The 19210-nt window shown below is 47.0% G+C and overlaps 1 protein-coding gene across 1 annotated transcript in view; it reads left to right on the forward strand.

The window, feature by feature from the left end:
• Positions 1 to 674: 674 nt before the first annotated feature.
• Positions 675 to 19210, forward strand: part of ZBTB34 (zinc finger and BTB domain containing 34) — a 43036-nt gene continuing 24500 nt past the window's right edge. Inside the window, exon 1 of the mRNA XM_040482336.1 lies at positions 675 to 858. Within this exon, the coding sequence (XP_040338270.1) occupies positions 824 to 858 (35 nt within the window). The 5' untranslated portion in view covers positions 675 to 823. The remainder of the gene's footprint in view (positions 859 to 19210) is intronic.

Raw genomic sequence — 19210 nt, forward strand, 5'->3', positions numbered from 1 at the left:
GTGGAGCTCGGATTCAAATGGAGGACTTCACGGCTGCAACACTCGGAGATGCTTCTTTCCACTGCTCTGAGATGTCCCCATGCTCTTCAGTTGGGTCTCTCCCTCACCTCACCGGGCCTTTCCCCCCTCATCCCCCCCTCCCTAAGAAAAGCCTCAAGAAACAGCAACAGTGCTCTTTAAAAGTGCTGCAGGCACCGAGGGCCCCACGTATTTCCTAACAACAGCTCATTACCAGAGACACTGCTTGTTTTAGACCAAACTTAACCGTCTTCCCACACAAACCTTCTGTTACCACTGTTTGTTGTGAGGGATTTTTTTTTCCCCTCCCCATTGCTGATTTTAAAGCCAACTACAGATTGCCTCAGCTAGCTTAGCCATTCTCTGTGTGGGAAGAAGTCCAGAAGAACCATCGCTAGCCCTTTTTGAGGTGGGCCCTGTCCGTGCTGACCAAGGGCAAACGGTCGGGCCCTGGGGCCTGGTGACCCCTCTGACCCCCGCAGGCCGGCCCACCTGGGAAGCAGGCTTCCCCACACCAGCTGCCACAGGGGCGGAGGCCTCTGGGGTGTGAAGATGAGAAGCACTGCGAGCCTTGTCAGGAGAAAGGAAAAGATGGAAGTGGCTCGTTTGTATTTGGGAACAGAAGGGGGGGTGGGGTGTGAGGGTGTAACCCAGATGGAGCATATCACACCTGTGCAGTTTATTTAGATTTCCTCACAGCCAATTCAGAGACTGCTTCCCACCAAACCACCGGCGCATTCCTGGAGACGGTCTCCATGCCCAGGCATCTTGGAGGGTACGCCGCTCTAGAATTTGCCCGCAGTCAATGGACCAGCCAGCAGGTCGGCCGCAGGAAATGAGGTAAGCTCGAGCTTGACGTAACAGTCATCTATGACTTGGCGAATGATTTTAGAGATGTCCTCGGTGCAGAAAGTGAAAGATGGGAACTCTGTGCCCTTCCAACTCTGTCTTGTGTTCATAAGAAAACTCGGTCAGTGTTCTGTTTAGAGTTCAGTGAAGGAAGATGGGCGCAGACGGCATTTTTTTTTTTTTTTCCCCCTTAACGAGAAACCAGAAGGGCACGGAGAGTGAGGAAGGAAGTTTGTCTTCTGAGCTGGTCTGACTAGTTTGAGTCAAAACCAAGTAATGGGATTTTATAAGCTACCACTTTCTTGTGGGCTGCTGCAATGACAGGAGAGTCCCCGTGGCTTCTGAGGGAGTATGTGGGCTCTATAAAAACAAGGTAATTCATAAGCAGTATTGTAGGTAAATCTACGTTCTAAAAAATAGTGGCATTATCCTTAGACTCTAATGATTTTGAGTTCTATTTTTTTCTTCTTCATATTCCAAAATAAGAAACCAGTACTGAAGCCGTTAAATGTATTTATAACTTAATAAGATACTAGTTACTCCCCAGAGCATACTGGTCTGCCTAATGTAACAGCTAACCTTTATTAATGGAGGCCAAAGAGTGCTTCTAGAACTGCCCCTGTCTTGTTAATTTGGGGGGCCAGTAATGCTGTGATAAAATCTCACTTGTTAGGTTTCTCTGAAAAGATCCCCAACTGCACGACACTTCACTCAATGATGGATGGATGCCAAATCAGCAAACGCTGCTAGAATTCCTGCAGGATCTGGCTGAGTAGAAATTGTAAGGCTTTAAAATGACAGCAGTGACCTTGAACCAAACTAGAAAGGATTAATTTTTACATAATTTATATAGTGTGTCCTAATGTGTGAAGTATCTTTTGTCTACTGAAAATGTGAACATACAGAGAATTTTCTTGGAGAGAATTTTTTTTATTGGAGTTCTGTAGATTTATTAGGTTCTGAACACACACACTTTAATAGGTATAAGAAGAATTGGGATTACAGCCTAAAAATAACAGCTCTAAGTGAAGGTTCATTGCATGCTTAATATGTGCTAAGTACTTCACTTGCATGAACTCATTTATTCCTCCTAACAGTCCCATTGAGGTCAAATTTTATTCCAGGCCACTCCACGTAGCAGAAAAGGATGACAGCTTCCTATTCCGTTGGACAGATGGGTATTTTTCCCCCTTAGGGAAACCTCTCTTTCTAAACCTTTACTCCTGGGACAGCAGGCTGCCTGTGTCTAAAGGTGAGATTCAGAGAATCTCTGAGAGTTGTCCCTCTCTACCTGCAGGACCCTGAGCACAGCTTCTGATGCTGGGGAGCTTGCACCTGGGCTGGATTATCCTTCCAGTGCCTTTAGGTGGTGGGTGACTCACCGAGTACCCCTCAGTTTTTTTGCACTTTGCCGTCTTTGGAGAAATAGAGACCCTACTCAGAGACTGTGCCAGGTCTGGTGGTGGCAGCTAACCCTACTTGAACTCCCTAGGTTCAGGAATTACAGGTAGAAATTAAATCCAGGAGTAGAGAGAGTCCAATAATTTTCAAGCGGGTAGAAAAGTTCTATCAGGCCTTCCTCCAAGGAATGGACAGAGAAAGGGAGCACCCTTCTGACCAGAGCAACTTTCATTTCACGTGGTGCGATCGACCAACTGCTCATTCCATAGAGCATTCGTTTGCCCAGAGCCCACTGTGTTCCACACTATTCTAAGCACTTCCCATGGATTAGCTTTTCACTCTGACACTAACCCTGCAAGGTAGATGTTATCGCCATCCCCATCTAGCAGGATGCTGACAGCAGAGCCAGGATTCCAACCCAGGCAGCCTGAGTCCTGGGCTCCACTGGGCTTACTTGTGCTCTGTTGCTGTCCGGTGACTGCCCAAGAGGAAACCCCACTCTACCGGCTGGTGCCCCACGTGTTTAATTCTGAACGAAAATAACCTAGAGAGGGGTTCCAAAGGCCAAGGGCTCATCTGGGCCCCCTGACCACCGCTCTGGTGTTAATCTCCAGGAGATTTTGGGTTTCAGCACAAGTAGCACCTGCTTATCTCTGGGTCTCTGGGCCCCAGGTTGGCCCACCCTGTTCCCATCAGCCTCTGGGACAGCCACTCCCTCACAATGATCTCCACTCCTGACATATTCTCCCATTTGACTGCCCCAAGGCTTCTTCCTCCCTAAGCAGACCTAATCCTGTCACCCTCCATGATCCATCTGATGGGGATCTTAGCTTGACATCCAAGGCTCCAGTCTGACAGTGGCCTTCTTGTCCATTCTTACCTGCCAATCCCCACTTGGGCTCTGGCTGCTCTCCTTAGGCTTGTCTTTGTCCTTGCCTTCTCTTTGTCCTTGAATACTCATCTTCTCTTTGTCATCCACAACTCGCTAACCTTTGTCCTCCTGGAAAACTCCTTTTGCTTGTTCGAGGCTCTGCAAAAATAATCTCTGTGGTATCTTCCCCGAGCACCCTGGAAATTATTCACACCACTCAGTGATTCCATGTCATTTTGAACTTAGTCCTGCTGAAGCATTGTCCCTGTATTGCCATCTCGTATGTACCATCCATTCTTTACACACACTCACGTCCCCTGCTAGACAATGGGCTCCTCAGAAAAAGGAACTATGTTTTAATTATCTCTGAGTGGGTGTTTCTGGCACCATCCTGTTCCTGGCACAGTCAAGAAATACTGCTGAATTTAAAAAATAATAATAGATGCAGATTCGCTGGTCAGTCTTTATCCACGTTACAGCCATGGACTTTTTGCTTTGTCAGAGACCTTTCTTAAGAAGTATAGGCACCCAACAGTCCTGAAGTGACCTCTTCCAACAGAATGTCACCCAAATGTCACAGAAATTGCCTGTTGGCTGAGAATTCTGAGATAAGTATAGGTCCTCTTGCTTAACCCAAAGGAAAGATTTTTTTATCGGGGAAGGCACTGAGCTATGGTGCTGGACACTGGTTTATGTAAGCCAGGTCAGGCAGAAGAGGGTGTTGAGATTTATCAAACAATGATTTCTGGTGGAGAAAAGTCAGTGTCCGGCTCAAACCAAATGGTTAGTAGAGTAACTTACAGTTAACAACTTGCTTTGGAAGCAGAATAAACTGAATTGTCCCACTCCCTGTGAAATATATCAGCCCTATGGTGAAGAAAAGGGACTAATTTTTGTTGTTGTTAATTTCTGCAGAGAAGTGTATTTTAGAAGAGGGCATATTTTCAATGAGATTTTGACGTAGTTAAAACACATGTTACATGTTATTTGGTGCTTCATCTAATAGTAAAATTTATGGCAATTGATTAAGGACCAAAATTGCTTTTAGGGGCACCCTAAAAGGGTGGCTTAGACAGTTAAGCGTCCAACTCTTGATCTCAACTCAGGTCTTGATCTCAGTGTTGTGAGTTCAAGCCACATATCGGGATCCATGCTGGGTGTGGAGCCTCCTTAAAAAAAAAGAAAAAGTTGCTTTTGGACAACAGTCAAATTGTGATTGTGCCGACCTGAGCTTTAAGTAACAGTAGAATGTTGTAATCAGGAAACACAATCTGGGCTAGACAACTGGGGGGAGTATATGCAATAAAGACTATTTGTTTTGTGTGACTGGCTCCGAGAGAGCATGGCAGGAGACTCTTTTGGCCATCTGAAAGTAGAAAGGGCAGCAGTGAGCTTGTGACTCTCACAAGGAGCTCTCCCGAGAAGGTGTCAAACAGTTCTTTTGGAAGTGGTTTCAAAAGCATCTTAGGCCAAATGCCTCTAATCTTTTCTTTTTCTTTTCTTTTCTTTCTTTCTTTTTTTTTTTTTTTTTAATGTTTAAATGTTTATTTTTGAGAGAGAGACAGACATACAGAGCATGAGCTGGGCAGGGGCAGAGACAGGGAGACACAGAATCTGAAGCAAGCTCCAGGCTCTGAGCTGTCAGCACTGAGCCTGACATGGGGTTTGAACTCACAAACCACGAGATTATGACCTGAGCCAAAGTCAAACGCTTAACCGCCTGAGCCACCCAGGCACCCCTCATCTTTTCAAGTAGAAGAGTCATTTCTGAATATCAGAAAATTTTGCAGAAACCTACCCCCCGCCCCTCCCCACACAAATAGTTGATGAAGAAAAATTCAAAATCTCAGAACACTAGTATGACTTCCATAACGCTTCAATGCATCTGTATTTATTCTTTAAAAAGCATAGTTGAAAGGTACCAGTGCAAATGTGGAAGACCACAAAAGGAGCTTTGTATCCTTCCAATCTATTCTTCGGTTCATTCATTCACTCATTTGGTATTTATTTAGCAAATATTTATGGACCATCTGTGTTGGCCCTAGGCTGGGCCTTCAGAAGCTGATTCTCTGGTCTTCAGAGGTTGTGAAAAGCACTCCAGGAGACAAAGAAATGGACATTTCAGGATAGGTCCTTTGCTGTCTGTGTCACATAATTGACTCAACCTTGTGAATCCACCTGGAAATAATATGAATCATCAACTTCGAGACAACATTTCTCAAACAAACCTGATAGTGGGTGGTAACCGGGTCACTCTTGGCTGTGGTGTAAGCCACCGAACTTAATTCATCTACAGGCCCAAACCCAAGTGACAGCCATTTCCTGTGATAGCTGTATAGCTTCCCTCAGTCTCACCTGCTTTGCTGGGTTTTGAGTTAACTCATCACAGTCATCTCAAGGGTGAAATGGAGAAAAACTTCCCCATCACCGACTCATTTCTGCCTCCCAGCATTTTTTAATTCCCCTTTCTTGAGCAGAATCCTTTGATCATAAGTTTTCCACCATAGTTCATCCCATTGAATTCACAAGGGCAATGTAGAAGCTAGAGAATAAATCAGTAACAGGTCCTCAAAGAGTGCACTATCTAGTAGACAAGAATCATGCTTTCAAAAAAAAGTTAAGAGGCTACTATTATGTGCTATTCTATCTGCTGGGGATATAGCAATAAATAAAACAAAATTTCTCCTGGAGTTCCCATTCTGGAGGCAGATAAGACTGGTACCTCTCGAAGGCTAAGAAGTTGCCTTAGAGAAGTAGCACGTGGGGCGCTTGGGTGGCTCTCAGTTGGTTAAGTATCCAAGTTTGGCTCAGGTCATGATCTCACAGTTCATGAGCCTGAGCCCTACCTTGGGCTCTGTGCTGCCAGTGATTCTCTCTCTCTCTCTCTCTCTCTGTCCCTCCCCTGCTCACAGGCACTCTCTCTCTCTCTCTCTCTCTCTCTGTCTAAAAAATAAACATTGAAAAAAAAAAAAGAGAGAAGAAGCCCAGACTCACACAGGGACAGAATGACTAGGGGTACACAGGAAGCCTCCCTCATGCTGGCAGCCTCTGAGCAGAGATGGGTGGAATTCTGACCAACCAAACTGTGGTTTGGAGTGAAGAGGAGGCCAACCTCTCCCTCCCCCTCTTCCCCCCCAGAGAGAAAAGTATGAAGAAGAGCACAGAGATGAGGAAGTATGAAAGGAACCGTGGAAATACAGTAGGAAAGGTAGCTTGGGCAGCCAAGTTCTTACTATGGTAATACTACTCATTTACTGTATGCCGGGCTCTGTGCTACAGTCTTCACATATGATATCTCTTTAGATCTTTACTGTAACCCAGATTGCAAGGTAAGGGAAAACCAAGGCTCAGAGTGGTTAAGTAAGCAGCCCAGCCAGAATTCTAGACGAGGTCACCTGACTCTGGAGCCCAAGATCGTAGCGATTACACCATGTTGGTGCCCAAGGTCAGGGAGGGCCTCTGATCCCAGGCTAAGGAGTGTGGATTTGATTTCGTAGGCAATGATCAGAGCTGTCACAGAGATTAACCCAATGGAATGAGAAATGACCTAGGACGTGTTGTTTGTGCTGCGTTCCCTACGTGGGCTGAGTGACAGATGATAGGCCTGGAGGGAGGAACCATCACATGCTCAGGTAAGCCAAGTTCAGTGTCAGTAATGGAATGGGGCAAGCTGTACTAGTAGCCTAATGGAGGACTGTTGTTAACCTAGATAGGGCCATCAGAACAAGAACTGTGGAGGCTCCTTCTACACTTGGTTTTCTTCCACGGGGTTTTGGCCACCGGCACTGGTCATGTACTCTCCAGGCCTGCATGCCAGCCAAATTCCTTTAATGTAATTGAGAAATCTCTTCAAGAATGGGTAGCACTCACCCTCTTCTCTACACGAAGGTCATGAGAGGAATCTCAAGAACCCTAACCCCACACACAGTCAATGAAATCCAATTCTTTGATGATTAAAAGGAAGCTGTCACCACCCCTGTCCTCATTATCTCTCACCTACGTTACTGCACCAGTCTAGTCTCCCTGCTCTGCATCCTACCCACACCTGTCAGCCTCACTCTTTTGTTGTGTCCCCAAGCTGTTCCCAAGGCCCTAAATCCCACCAAAGTAGGCCCCCACTCTCCGAACTGTAGGCTTAGACTTCCTTTCTGGTTTGTTTCCACTGTTTCTCCATCCTACCTATTCTTTCCAGCCAAACCCCATTTTCTTTGAGCTTGCCCTCAAATTCCCTGCAACCAAGGGCATCACTAATGCTCCCTCTCCTGCCCAGAATAAGGACCATTTCCAACACCACCTCCTCTAAGTAGCTTTCACTGTCCTGCTCAGTTCAGTTTCCTCTGTCCTTCCTTAGGGCCCCATAACGCTTAGGTTGTGTCCCTCACGCAGGCATCATTTGCACGCACCTTGCTCTTGCTAAGCTTTGTGAGGACCAGCAGGTGTCAACACCTTGTGCCTGCATCCATTCCATTTCTGTGTCCCTTCCAGCACGGGGCCTGGTGCCCAACATGTTTGTTCGGTTGAAGTCAGAACCGTCCCCTGTGTCTGTAGGAAGGCTTGAGTAGGACAATAGCAAGATGGGGAGACCAAATACTCGCTAAGATAAAAAGACCTCAAATTCTTGTTTTGCTGAGAGCTGGAAATGTATGACACTGTACCATTATTGGCTGTGTTCCCTCTTGGATACCCAATCAGCCAGCAAATGCAGATGTTTTTATAACCAGCCACCCCAAGGCCAAGAACTGTTTCAGAAATGACTGGGTATTGAAGGTCAGCCATGTCACATTCAAGTTACTCCGTTCTTCAAGACTGAATTGTACTGACTCACAGTGTACAGTCATTCCTACACCTCCACCAGCCCCTAAGCAGCTGTCACTGCCAGGTGCCTGGGATCAGGGACCGAATGCTGGTCTCAAACCAGGTCACGTACAACAGTCACACCCACAGCCAAGCTGCTTCTGCACCTCCCGATCTCTCCAACCTCTGCAAATGGAGGCTGATGATAACTCAGCTGCATTTTCTTTTTGAACTTAGAAAAATGCCTAGCTTGGCTAACTTTAAAAACACAGTGTCTTCCTTGTTCTTTGAGTAATCTTATCACAGTCACAAACCACTGCTTTCAGAAAGCCGACCCCAAAGAAACACCCCCCACCACCCTCTGCCTTGAGTAGGATCAAAGTCAACTTGCTATTCGATAGAATGCCTGGGAGGCAGCTTGTCCTGTGATCAGAGGGTATTTGGGGGAGATTCTGTGCTGTGCACGGGCAGCCTCAGGATCTCTGCTTGGGAGCCTCTCCCCAGATACGACCCTGTCAGCTCCAGGCGAAACTGTTAAATGTTTTCTCCAGACAAGAGCTGCACTTTCTAGCAGCTACTGACCCTTGGCCCCCATTAGGGGTCATGATATAGAACTTGTGCAGACAGTGATCAAGGAAGAGACTCTGGACAAGTTCCTCTCCTGCGCTAGCAAAAGAACATCTTCCCTTAGTAGATTTTAATGATCCCTATGGACATAAGCGAACTAGGCTGGGCATGCTAGTCTTTTCATGGTTCTGTGAATGTGTTTAAACATACAGAAACTTACACAAATATTTGCATTATCATTGTGTGATTCAGTCCTGGACCTCAGGATTTCCTGCAGGCCACATGCACTTTTTTTGTGTAACTGAAGTATGATCAAGCATAAAAGAGCACAAATCATAATGCACAGCTCAATGAATTTTCACAAAATGAATGTATCCGTGTTGCCTGTACCCGGATCAAAACACCCGGGGCTCAAAATTCCCCTCATTCTTCTTTCCAGGAGTAACCTATCCTGACTAGTAGTGGCACCATTAATTTTGCCTGTCTTTGAACTTTATACAAATGGGATCATATGGGGGCGCCTGGGTAGCTCAATCAGTTAAGCTTCTGACTTCGGCTCCAGTCATGATCTCATTGTTCATGGGTTCGAGCCCCATGTTGGCACTGTGCTGACAGCTCAGAGCCTTGGAACCTACTTTGGATTCTGTGTCTCCCTCTCTCTCTCTGCCCCCCCTCCCACTTGTGCATGTGCTCTCTTTCTCTCTCTTTCAAAAATAAACAAACACTTAAAAAATGAAATAAAAAAACAGGGGCGACTGGGTGGCTCAGTCGGTTCAGCGTCCGACTTCAGCTGGGGTCATGATCTCACAGCTCCTGAGTTCGGGCCCCGCTTCCGGCTCTGTGCTGACAGCTCGGAGCCTGGAGCCTGCTTCGGATTCTGTGTCTCCCTCGCTCTCTGTCTCTCCGCTGCTCAGATTCTGGATCTCTCTCTCAAAAATAGACATTAAAAAAAGGTTTTTTTAATTGAAAAAAAAAAGGTCAGCTCAGACTGCATCAGACTACTCTGCAGCAGACCATTTCAGTTTTGAGTGAGATTGTCAGACATAACTCTCATCTGCTAGAAACAGCATTCCCAACTACAGGAATGTGATGCAGACAAGGGAAATGAGGGTATTTGGAGAGATTCCTGGGTCAACAATATGGCTTGAACCCTGCTGAGCTTTCAAAAAAGGGCCCTGCTTACACTTTTACCTCCAACTCTTTCTCCTGAGTTTCTAAGTCTCTCAACATAAAGGGCCACGGTCAGTCTTTTTGGGGTGTGTCTGAGAATTCAAAAGGGCCTTTCTGCCAAGGAAGTTTAACCAGGAGAGGCACCTAGAAGCTGAAGCAGCAGTAAAACTTAAAGAAGAGCTTCACACAATTGATTGAAACGAATGGCTGTCCCATGAGTACGTTTCTAGAACACATCATTGGTACAAGATCATTGATGTGTTGATGGAAGAGAGATTGTTTTAGGAGACCATGGACTCTCCCATTGGGAGAGGGAACAACGTCAGGTACATGCTACTCTTGGCACCTAGGGTATTGCTTGCTGTTGCTCGCTTGTTAGAGCTAAAGTGCCTATTTTTCAGTTCTGTGGAAAGGCAGGGTGAGCAGCAGTTCCAAGAGAAGGTTGGAATGAGGACTCAGGAGGGCTGGCGTGGCAGGGGGCGGTCCGCCTCCAGCAGGGCGGCTAGACTGCTGCCCTCTCAGGAGGGCTCTGTGAATCTGTATTTCCTGGTTCGGAGCCATCTCATCCTAGTGGGAGCCAGCTGGAGCCCGACCTCTTTTTGTCCTTCTTTTGTTCCTGGCTTTAAAACATTTATTGAGCCCTTGCCTTGTGCCCAGCTTGGTGCTGGGCACAGGAACCACAGTGAGAAACGAGACATCGTCCCTGCTCTCAAGTCACAGGAAGGCCCTGACAACAGGAAATGCTGGTAACTTCTAAGAATTGCAAGAGAGCAGGACAGCTGCTTATGCCTGACAGACAAGGTAGCAGATGCCCGGGAGCCCAGTGTGATAGCTCCCAGGTCGTTGGACATACTAGAGAAGCCTCAGCAGGAAAAGAAGATTCATCCTAACAAACCCCAATATGGACATATGAGCTACTGGTTTTTGTGTGTTTATCATATACACGTGAGGCACTTTGCAAGAGTGTTACAACCGCGGTCTCATTATACCACTACTGACAAGCATCTGGAGTCAGAACACTTGTTAGCTCCATTTTACCGATGAGGAGACAAGCTCAGAGGGGTTACAGATCTTCACTTTGCTCAGTGAGTTTTAACCATAGTCCTTAATTTATTGCATGACCAGAAGCTGAACCACCCCTCATAAGACTTCAGGCTTAAAAGGCCTGCCTAATAATCCAAAGTAGATGAGCACGTCCAACTTCGTTGAAACTTCAAGGAGCTCAAGGAGAAAGAAATAAGAAGAAGCTTAAATGAAGAGGAGAATGGGTAGAAGGTTACTCACTTATCTGAGTGTCTTGTGAGTTCCTGGGGGCACACTTAAAAAATAAGAAGTGTTGGGACACTTGGGTGGCTCAGTTGTTGAAGGCTCTGACTCTTGATTTTGGCTCAGGTCGTGATCTCACAGTTCGTGAGTTTGAGCCCCACGTCAGGCTCTGCACTGACAGTGTAGAGCCTGCTTGGGATTATCTCTCTCTCTCTCTCTCCATCTCAAAATAAACAAACTTAAAAGAACAGGAAGTGTTGAGGTGTAAATTGTCAGCTAAGCCTGGCTTCTATGTTGGGAAATAGCAAAGGTGCCTTGGTTCTGACCAGGAGAAGGAACCAATGCAGAGATGTTGAGATTCTCTCTGAGCAAAGGATTATCCTGGACAAATTGAACCCACTGATTAGTTTGGCAATGAATGCCAAGGTTGCTGAAAGACTACTTATTTTCAAGAGGAGAGAAATCATGTCTTACAAACCAGGTCTTTAGGAATGAAGAAAAGGCCAAGATACCACCATCTTCTTGAGTCTTGACTGACAGGGAAGGCATCAAGGCCTTTGAACAGAGACTGTTCTTTGGGGGGTTGGGGGATGAGAGTAGGAGGGAGGGAGGGAGCAGATGAGTTGAAGAGTTTTTCTCTTTAAGTGGCCAGAGGCAAAGATTCCAGGAGCTAAGCTCCAATGATGAAAGGGGATCATTTCAATGATGAAAGGAGAATGACAGTGTCCAGTGGAGGGGAGGGGAGGGGACATTTGGAGGAGGGGTGGGGGAGAAGAAGCTAGGGTGCACCTCCATACTGTGTTGCCCCTTGCATTGCTGCCATTGGTTCAGTCCCTCATATGTTAACAGCTCCTACTGATTCAGCACCCACCAAGCACAAGGCTCTAAAAACCATTTTGCCTCTCCTATCTCATGGGATTCTCATAACAACCATCTGGAGCAGTTACTATTACCATCCCCATTTTATAGATGAGAAAACTGAGGTTCAGAAGTCTGATTAGCTTGCCCAGGGTCTCATGTTTTTTGTTTTTGTGTTTTAGTTTTGTTTTTTACCATGGGACCAATCTTGGAAATACAATGAAAGAAGCACTGAATCTGAAAACAAAGTCAACCCAGTTCAGGGCCAGGGATGGACAGAGCTGAGACCAGGGGACAGAAGGGACATAGGAGCTAGTGAGGAGCAGATCCCGGAGGAGCCCAGATGAAGAGGACTGATCAGAGCAGGGTAGGTACACAGGGTTGAGGCAAACCCCAGGTCAACATCAGCAGGGAGGAAGGAGATTAAGGTCAGGAAGGCAGGGAATGGTGCCATGGGCCCCTGTTCACACTGTAGTTGGGACCATCCTCTTGTTTGACATAGAGGGTGAGAATTTCAAACTATTATCAGACTCTCTCACTGGGTGATGTAGTGTCTTTTCCCCCTTTTCCTTCCCTGTTCACTTTTTCCACAGCCCTTCTCCCCGTCTAACAGGCTATATGTTTTGCCTCTCTTTCCTTGACCATTCCTGAAAGGTGGAGATTCCCCCACCCCGCATCCCATCCACTACGATATCCCCAGGATGTAGAGCAATGTTTGGCACTCAGCTAGCCCTCAATAATTATTTGTTGGATGAATAAATATAGGACAATAATATCACGCCAGGGTTTCTTAGGCCTCGGTTGCCTCCACTGCCCAGTTGATCTGCTTTGAGCACGGTGATCTCACCTCTCCTGTTGGGACTCCCTCAGCCACTGATTTCTGCAGCTTGCATGAGCACGGTGAGGATGCGCGCGGGCTCTAGGAGGCAGCACCTTACTCCTGCTCAGCAAGAGCTAAAAAAGCAAAGGTCGGGGTGGCAGTTGACAAATGTCTACATTGGCCAAAACTCATTAGACCTCACTAAAGCTGATTAAGAGAAAAAGAAAGATGGACTCTCCTCCCTCCACAATGCCTGGGACCATCCCACAGACCCACAGAATAGGGACTCTATTCCCAAAGGGCTCCCCTTTATTCTGATTCTGTTGTAAGGAGGAAAGGACTAAAGGACTAGCAAGAAGGAAAAAAGAGAGAGATAAAAAGAAACACCCCCTGTCAGATCCTCATATTTGAAATCGTTAGTGAGGCCTTCAAACGTTCAGATGTCATGACTTTTATTTTTAAATAGCTCTCAACTCAGAAAAGCACTGAAGTCATGTCTAAGGTCAGTGGAACTATTTGCTCTAGGGAAATTTACTTAGGGAGGAAAGGATCCGCCTCCCCAGGTATCTTTTTAAAGAGTCTTGGTCATCAAAGTCCTCCTGCAAAGCCCTCTGACTTCTGAGCGACAGCAAGCAAAGTTTCTAGTCTAGCGTTTGATGGACAGGATGTTGGCTTGACATTAAACACATGTGGTGGCGTGAATGCTCTTCACGTGCGGTTTGCTCAGTTCATTGAAATCCAAGGCGTGCCCAGCGGGTTTATGCCTGGTTTATAACACTTAGAGCACAAAGTCACCTTTTAAACCAGGCTAGATCTTTGCAGATGTCTCCACTGTACTGACTTTAGTCAGACATATGCCTTTGAGGAAAAGCGATGTGAGTTACAACAGTCCCCCTTGACATAGCTCTTAAGAATGCTATTGATTCTGAGATATACTCTGGATTTATTGATCTGCATTTGGGACGAAAACAAAAACACAACCAGATTAAATATACTCATTGATTGTAAGGTGTCTTCTGATTTCAAAAATGTTTCAATGTGTCAAAAAAGGAAATTTGTAAGTCTAGTGACTTACTAACGCAACTCTAAAGACTCCCCCATTCTTGGGGTGCCTGGCTGACTCAGTTGGTAGAGCATGGGACTCTTGATCTCACTCAGATTGTGGGTTCAAACCCCATGTTGGGTATAGAGCTTACTTAAAATAAAAATAAAAAAAGATATCCCCATTTTCTTTTTTTTCTTTCTTTCTTTTTTTTTAATGTTTGTTTATTTTTGAGAGACAGACAGAAAGAGCTCAAGCCAGGGAGGGCACAGAGAGAAAGAGAGAGAGAGAGAGAGAGAGAGAGAGACCCAGAATCCGAAGCAGGGTCCCAGCACTGAGCTGTCAGCACAGAGCCCAATGCAGGGCTGGAACCCACGAACTGCAAGATTACAACTTGAGCCTAAGTCAGACGCTCAACCAACTGAGCCACCCACGCACCCCCCACTCCCCCATTTTCTTAACCAGAATCCAACACTGCCGTACCACAGTATGTATGAGTGTAAGTATGAAACTTTGCAGTTAATAGCTTTGATGAAAACTAGGAGGCAAAGGCACTGGGCCAAAAGGTGGTCCTGTATGTATTTGTGTACCCTGTTTTGAAGAGCAGCTAGTAGCCATTTTGCCCAGGTAGCTGTGTCCTACGCAGGAAGTAGGGCAGAGAGGAGCCAAACTACAGAACAGGGGCTGGTCAGGACCAAAGACTATTTACACAGATGGGGAGACTCAGTTGTGAGGTGTGATGCAGGTAAAAGAAGAGAAGAAATAGGGGTTCATTCTCTTCATTCATTCACTCATTCATCCACTCATTCATTCTTGGTCTCACTCAGCAAATATTTATTACTGATCATTTAGCACCAGGTTCTCTGCAGGGTGCAGAGGAAATGTTCCAGTTAAACAACCCCTGACCTCAAGGAACAAAGACCTAGATGCAAAAACAGGTAACCAACCATTATCTATTAAAGCAATGGATATTTATTGAGTGCCAAGCACTGGAGATACAGCAGGAAAGAAGTCAGAAAAGGTCCCATCCTCATGGAGTTTATAGGCTAGTGGTGGAGGACATATATTAAACTCATAATTGTACAGGTAATTAATTAATTACCACTGTGGTTACTACAAAGGAGAAGTACAGAATGCCAGCAAAATCAATTAAAGGGGCGGTCCTGGAGAATCAGCCGGAAACCAAGAGAGACCAGACCAAGAAAAAAAAAAAAAGACAGTGAGGCAAGACTCTAGAGGTGGCACCTGTGCCCGGTGGGTGTCAGCCGGGCTCAGGTCTAAGGGAAGCCAAGCCCACTCAGCAGCTGGATAGGTGAGCTAGGAGAAGAGGAGACAGCAAGCCATCTCTTCAGGAAGTGAGAAAAGGCTTCATAGAAATGGGTGGGGGCTCTTGAAGCCAGCCTTTCTCCCTTGCTTTCTTGTTGACCAAAATAATTATTGAGTGTGCCATGCTGGAAGCATTATATCATTCTCTTTCTCTTTCTTTCTTTTTTAAAAACTTTTTATATTTATTTTTGAAAGGGGAGGAGGGGAGGAGCGAGAGGGAGACACAGAATCTGAAGCAGGCTCCAGGCTCCGAGCTGTCAGCACAGACCCCAATGCAGGGCTCGAACTCACAAACTGTGAGATCATGATCTGAGCTGAAATCAAGAGTTGGACTCTTAACCTACTGAGCCGTGTGGGTACCCCATGTCATTATCTTTTCTGTGTGTGTGTGTGTGTGTGTGTGTGTTTAATTTTAGAGAGAGCGAGCAAGCTCAATCAGGGGAGAAGGGTAGAAGAAGAGAGAATCTTAAGCAGGCTTCATGCTCAGCATGGAGCCCAACGCAGGGCTTGATCCCATAGCCCTGGGATCATGACCTGAGCCGAAATCAAGAGTCGGACACTCAACTGACTGAGCCATCCAGGCTCCCTGCACTATATCATTATCTTATTTACCCACAGAAGAGGTAGGTCCCAAAATCCTGTACACAGACATAGAGGCCAGTGCTGAGCAGGATGAGTGTCTTCCCCTGGATCGGATAGGTCATGGAGCTCTGTGGCTGAGAGGGACCTGAGACCTGGATCTGTCTCACGGCTTAGTGACAGCATTCTTCTGCCCAGTCTTGGCTGTGGGAAGGGAGTATGAATCATAGCCCACGGGCCAATCACCACTGAATAGATGAAGAAGAGAGATTCAGAGGGGTGAACCAACTACCTGGCCCCTATCACACAGGCAGGGAAGATGAGAGGAGTCTCTAAGGAAGAGTGCTCTTCCCGGACTGGGTGGAATACTGACACTACTCTGCAGAGGTGGCCAGGTGGAAGGAATCCTGATCCTCTGAGATGTTCTAAGAAGTCAGTGGACATCTTGGGACTATTTGGAGGGACAGATGCCCCCTGCTGGCCCAAAACGACTTAGGTAGTGAGGCAGTTGGAAGGGACGTACCAATGGGTCCTGGTGAGGGGAGCAAGAATGAGGTAACTCCAAATAATTCATACAGTTTTTTTGTTTTATTTATTTTTAATATATATATATTTTTAATTTTTTTTTCAACGTTTATTTTTGGGACAGAGAGAGACAGAGCATGAACGGGGGAGGGGCAGACAGAGAGGGAGACACAGAATCGGAAACAGGCTCCAGGCTCTGAGCCATCAGCCCAGAGCCCGACGCGGGGCTCGAACTCACGGACCGCGAGATCGTGACCTGGCTGAAGTCGGACGCTTAACCGACTGCGCCACCCAGGCGCCCCTATTTTTAATATATTTTTAAAAGTTTATTTATTTTGAGAGTGAGAGAGAGGGAAGGGGGAGAGATAATCCTAAGGAGGCTCTGCACCCTTAGTCTGTGAAGCCTGATGCTGGGCTCCAAATCACACTGTGAGATCAAGACTTGAACTGAAGTAGGATGCTTAACTGACTAAACCACCCAGGCTCCCCCTTTTTTAAATTTGAGAGAGAGAGAGAGGGAGAATATCTTAAGCAGTTTCCACACTCAGCATGGAGCCTGATTCAGGGCTCAGTGCCACGATCCTGGGATCATGACCTAAGCCGAAATCAAGAGTTGGACGCTCAACTGACTGAGCCACCCAGGGACCCTGGAGGTGTTATTTTATTTTAAGATTTTAAGTAATCTCTATACCCAGCATGGGGCTTGAACCCACACCCCCAAGATCAAGAGTCACATGTTCCACCAATGGAGCCAGCCAGGTGCCCCCAAACTCTGGGGATTTTGAAGTGGGCCAGAGCCACATAGCATAGCCTGATTTCTGACAGAAAGGGTCTCCTTGTAGGAAACAGAAGAGGGAGAGGCTGGGATCTGATAACTTGGCTATCTTGACTCATCAAGTGCTCAGGAATCTGGAATGGGTGGGAAGTGGAGGTCCAGGAGCATCTGTCCTAGGAAGGGACTTCATTTACAAGTTACTTCACACACCATTTCCACTGACATGTGACATGGAGGGGGAGGCTGGGAGATGTGTTTCAGCCATGTGCCTCAGAAGAGGGGAAGGCAGAACACAGATATTAGCAAACACCAGCTGTCACTGTCACAAATGCTGACCCCCATGATGGCAGAACCACTCTTTGACCGGATGGAAGGTTAACCCCAGACTTTGATGAGACGTGAATTTGATCGCTTCATAAACACTGCCGGCAAAACTGGGAAACTGTGGAGTGCTTTGATGTACTTCATTTTAATATGAAGCCCATACATAACCCTCTAGACTCTTTTTATTTCAAATGGGCTAAAAAAATCACTTTTAAAATGCCACCAAGATTATGTGAAAGTCGAAACGCATACACTCCAATTGTGGAGGAGTGACAATTTCCTAACTAAAATAAATTAGTAAGGGTTATGACACATAATCAGCCAAATGACAAAAATAAAAGCAGGGCACTGGAAAAATATAGAGTTTAGTGGCCCAAGTAGGTGAGGGCATAAAAATAAATCTGTGAGGGGAATACCCAGTGTCCACTGGACAGATGGCCAGTAACTTTGAGACACATGGCAAAAAGGTTAAACACTTAGGAACATTTTAGTCTTTATGGTCCTTAATGGCGTGCAAATACTGTATTATAGCAAGAAGATGACCCCAACTCTTAGCAATAAAGTGAGCAAAAATCAGTTAAAATGATGAGGCCTACAGCTGGTGTGACGGGAAACAGGAACTCACTCATGTGGGCTTTGTGAGTCAGCCCAGTGGTCCTGAGGAAACCTGGCCCTGACAAGATGATGCATTCCTGTGCCCTGGCGTTCACTGATCTCACTCTTGGGGACAGATCTCAAGGAAATAGCTCAAGAGGAATAGTAATTAGAGAGCATGACTGTCTGCCCAGGTGCCTGCAGTTAGGAACTGGTTACCTAAGATTCTGTGTTTGGAATATTCTGTTGCCATAAGAAGTTCCTGTCTGGAGTCAGAGAGAGAGGGGAGCCCATCCCAAATCTGCCACTTAGCTGTGTGACTTTAGATATGTCCCTTAACCTCTCTGAGCCTCCGTTCCCTCCTGGATAACATGGGGATAAAAACAGATTGCTACCCCTTGGGGTTGTGTATTAAAGGAGATAGTGTCTATAAAGTGTCAACACAGTTCCCTGCACAGACCGCTTAACAAAGGGCAGCTGTTGTTATTGGAAGGTGACTACTTGGTAGATCTCAGAGAAAGAGATCCTGTTTGCAAGGGATGAAGTGGCATCAGGAAGTCTCAGCTTTGTATCTTTAAGAAGAGCTGGTATCTGGACTTCTGGTTTGTTTGTTTTTTCACAAAGTCAGAAAAGGGAAAATAAACCTCTGCCACTACTACTCAGGAGTCCACCAAAATGCAAAGGGGGTAAACCTCCTCACACGGGGGTAAAGTCGCCTGAAGCAGAGAGGAAAATGCCGGCCAGGCTCGCACTTGCAGCAGAGTGGGGTCAACCGTGGGGTGTCTCCAAGGATTTGGAAATGCACATTTTTTGAGGCCTGCTCTGCGACACGGGTTTTATAAACCCAAGTTCGAAATTTTTATCTCCCGCTTTGGTGGGGGGGGGGGGGGGCGTAGGTAATCTGCCCAAGGTCACACGTTAAGTGACCCGGTATGACTGGTCCCCAGGCTGGTGCTGGTAACCACTGCACCTTACTGCCTTCAGCTGTCCTGCCGGGCGCGGCTCGGGGGACGGGAAGGCACCCGAAGGGCTGCGGGATCAAGGGTCTCGGAAGGGGAGAGCTGAGCTGAGGGTGGTCGCAGGCTCCCTGTGGTGGCAGGTCCAGGGTCATGACCTATCCGTTCCTCTCCGGGAGCCCCGGGGCGCGCCCCACTGCAGAGTCCTCCTCCCACCAGCAGGGGGCGCCGAGGAGAATGCGGGCGGGAGGTCGTGGGGCGCAGAACCGCCGCCGCTCCCTTTCGGAGTTGACATCAAGACCGCCGCTCGCCCGCGCGCCCGCGGCGAGGCTCCGGGACGCGGCCGAGACGGGATCCGGGCCCCGGAGCTCCCCGGCAGAGGCCAGTCCCACCGCGCCACCACCCCCGTCCAAGCCTGCCCGGAAGCGCTGGCGCCGAGGGGGCGGGGCCGGGAAGCGCTTCCGGGGGCACGACC

This window comes from Herpailurus yagouaroundi, unplaced genomic scaffold (assembly GCF_014898765.1).
Source record: "Herpailurus yagouaroundi ecotype Mexico unplaced genomic scaffold, PumYag 160, whole genome shotgun sequence".
Taxonomy (NCBI): domain Eukaryota; kingdom Metazoa; phylum Chordata; class Mammalia; order Carnivora; family Felidae; genus Herpailurus; species Herpailurus yagouaroundi.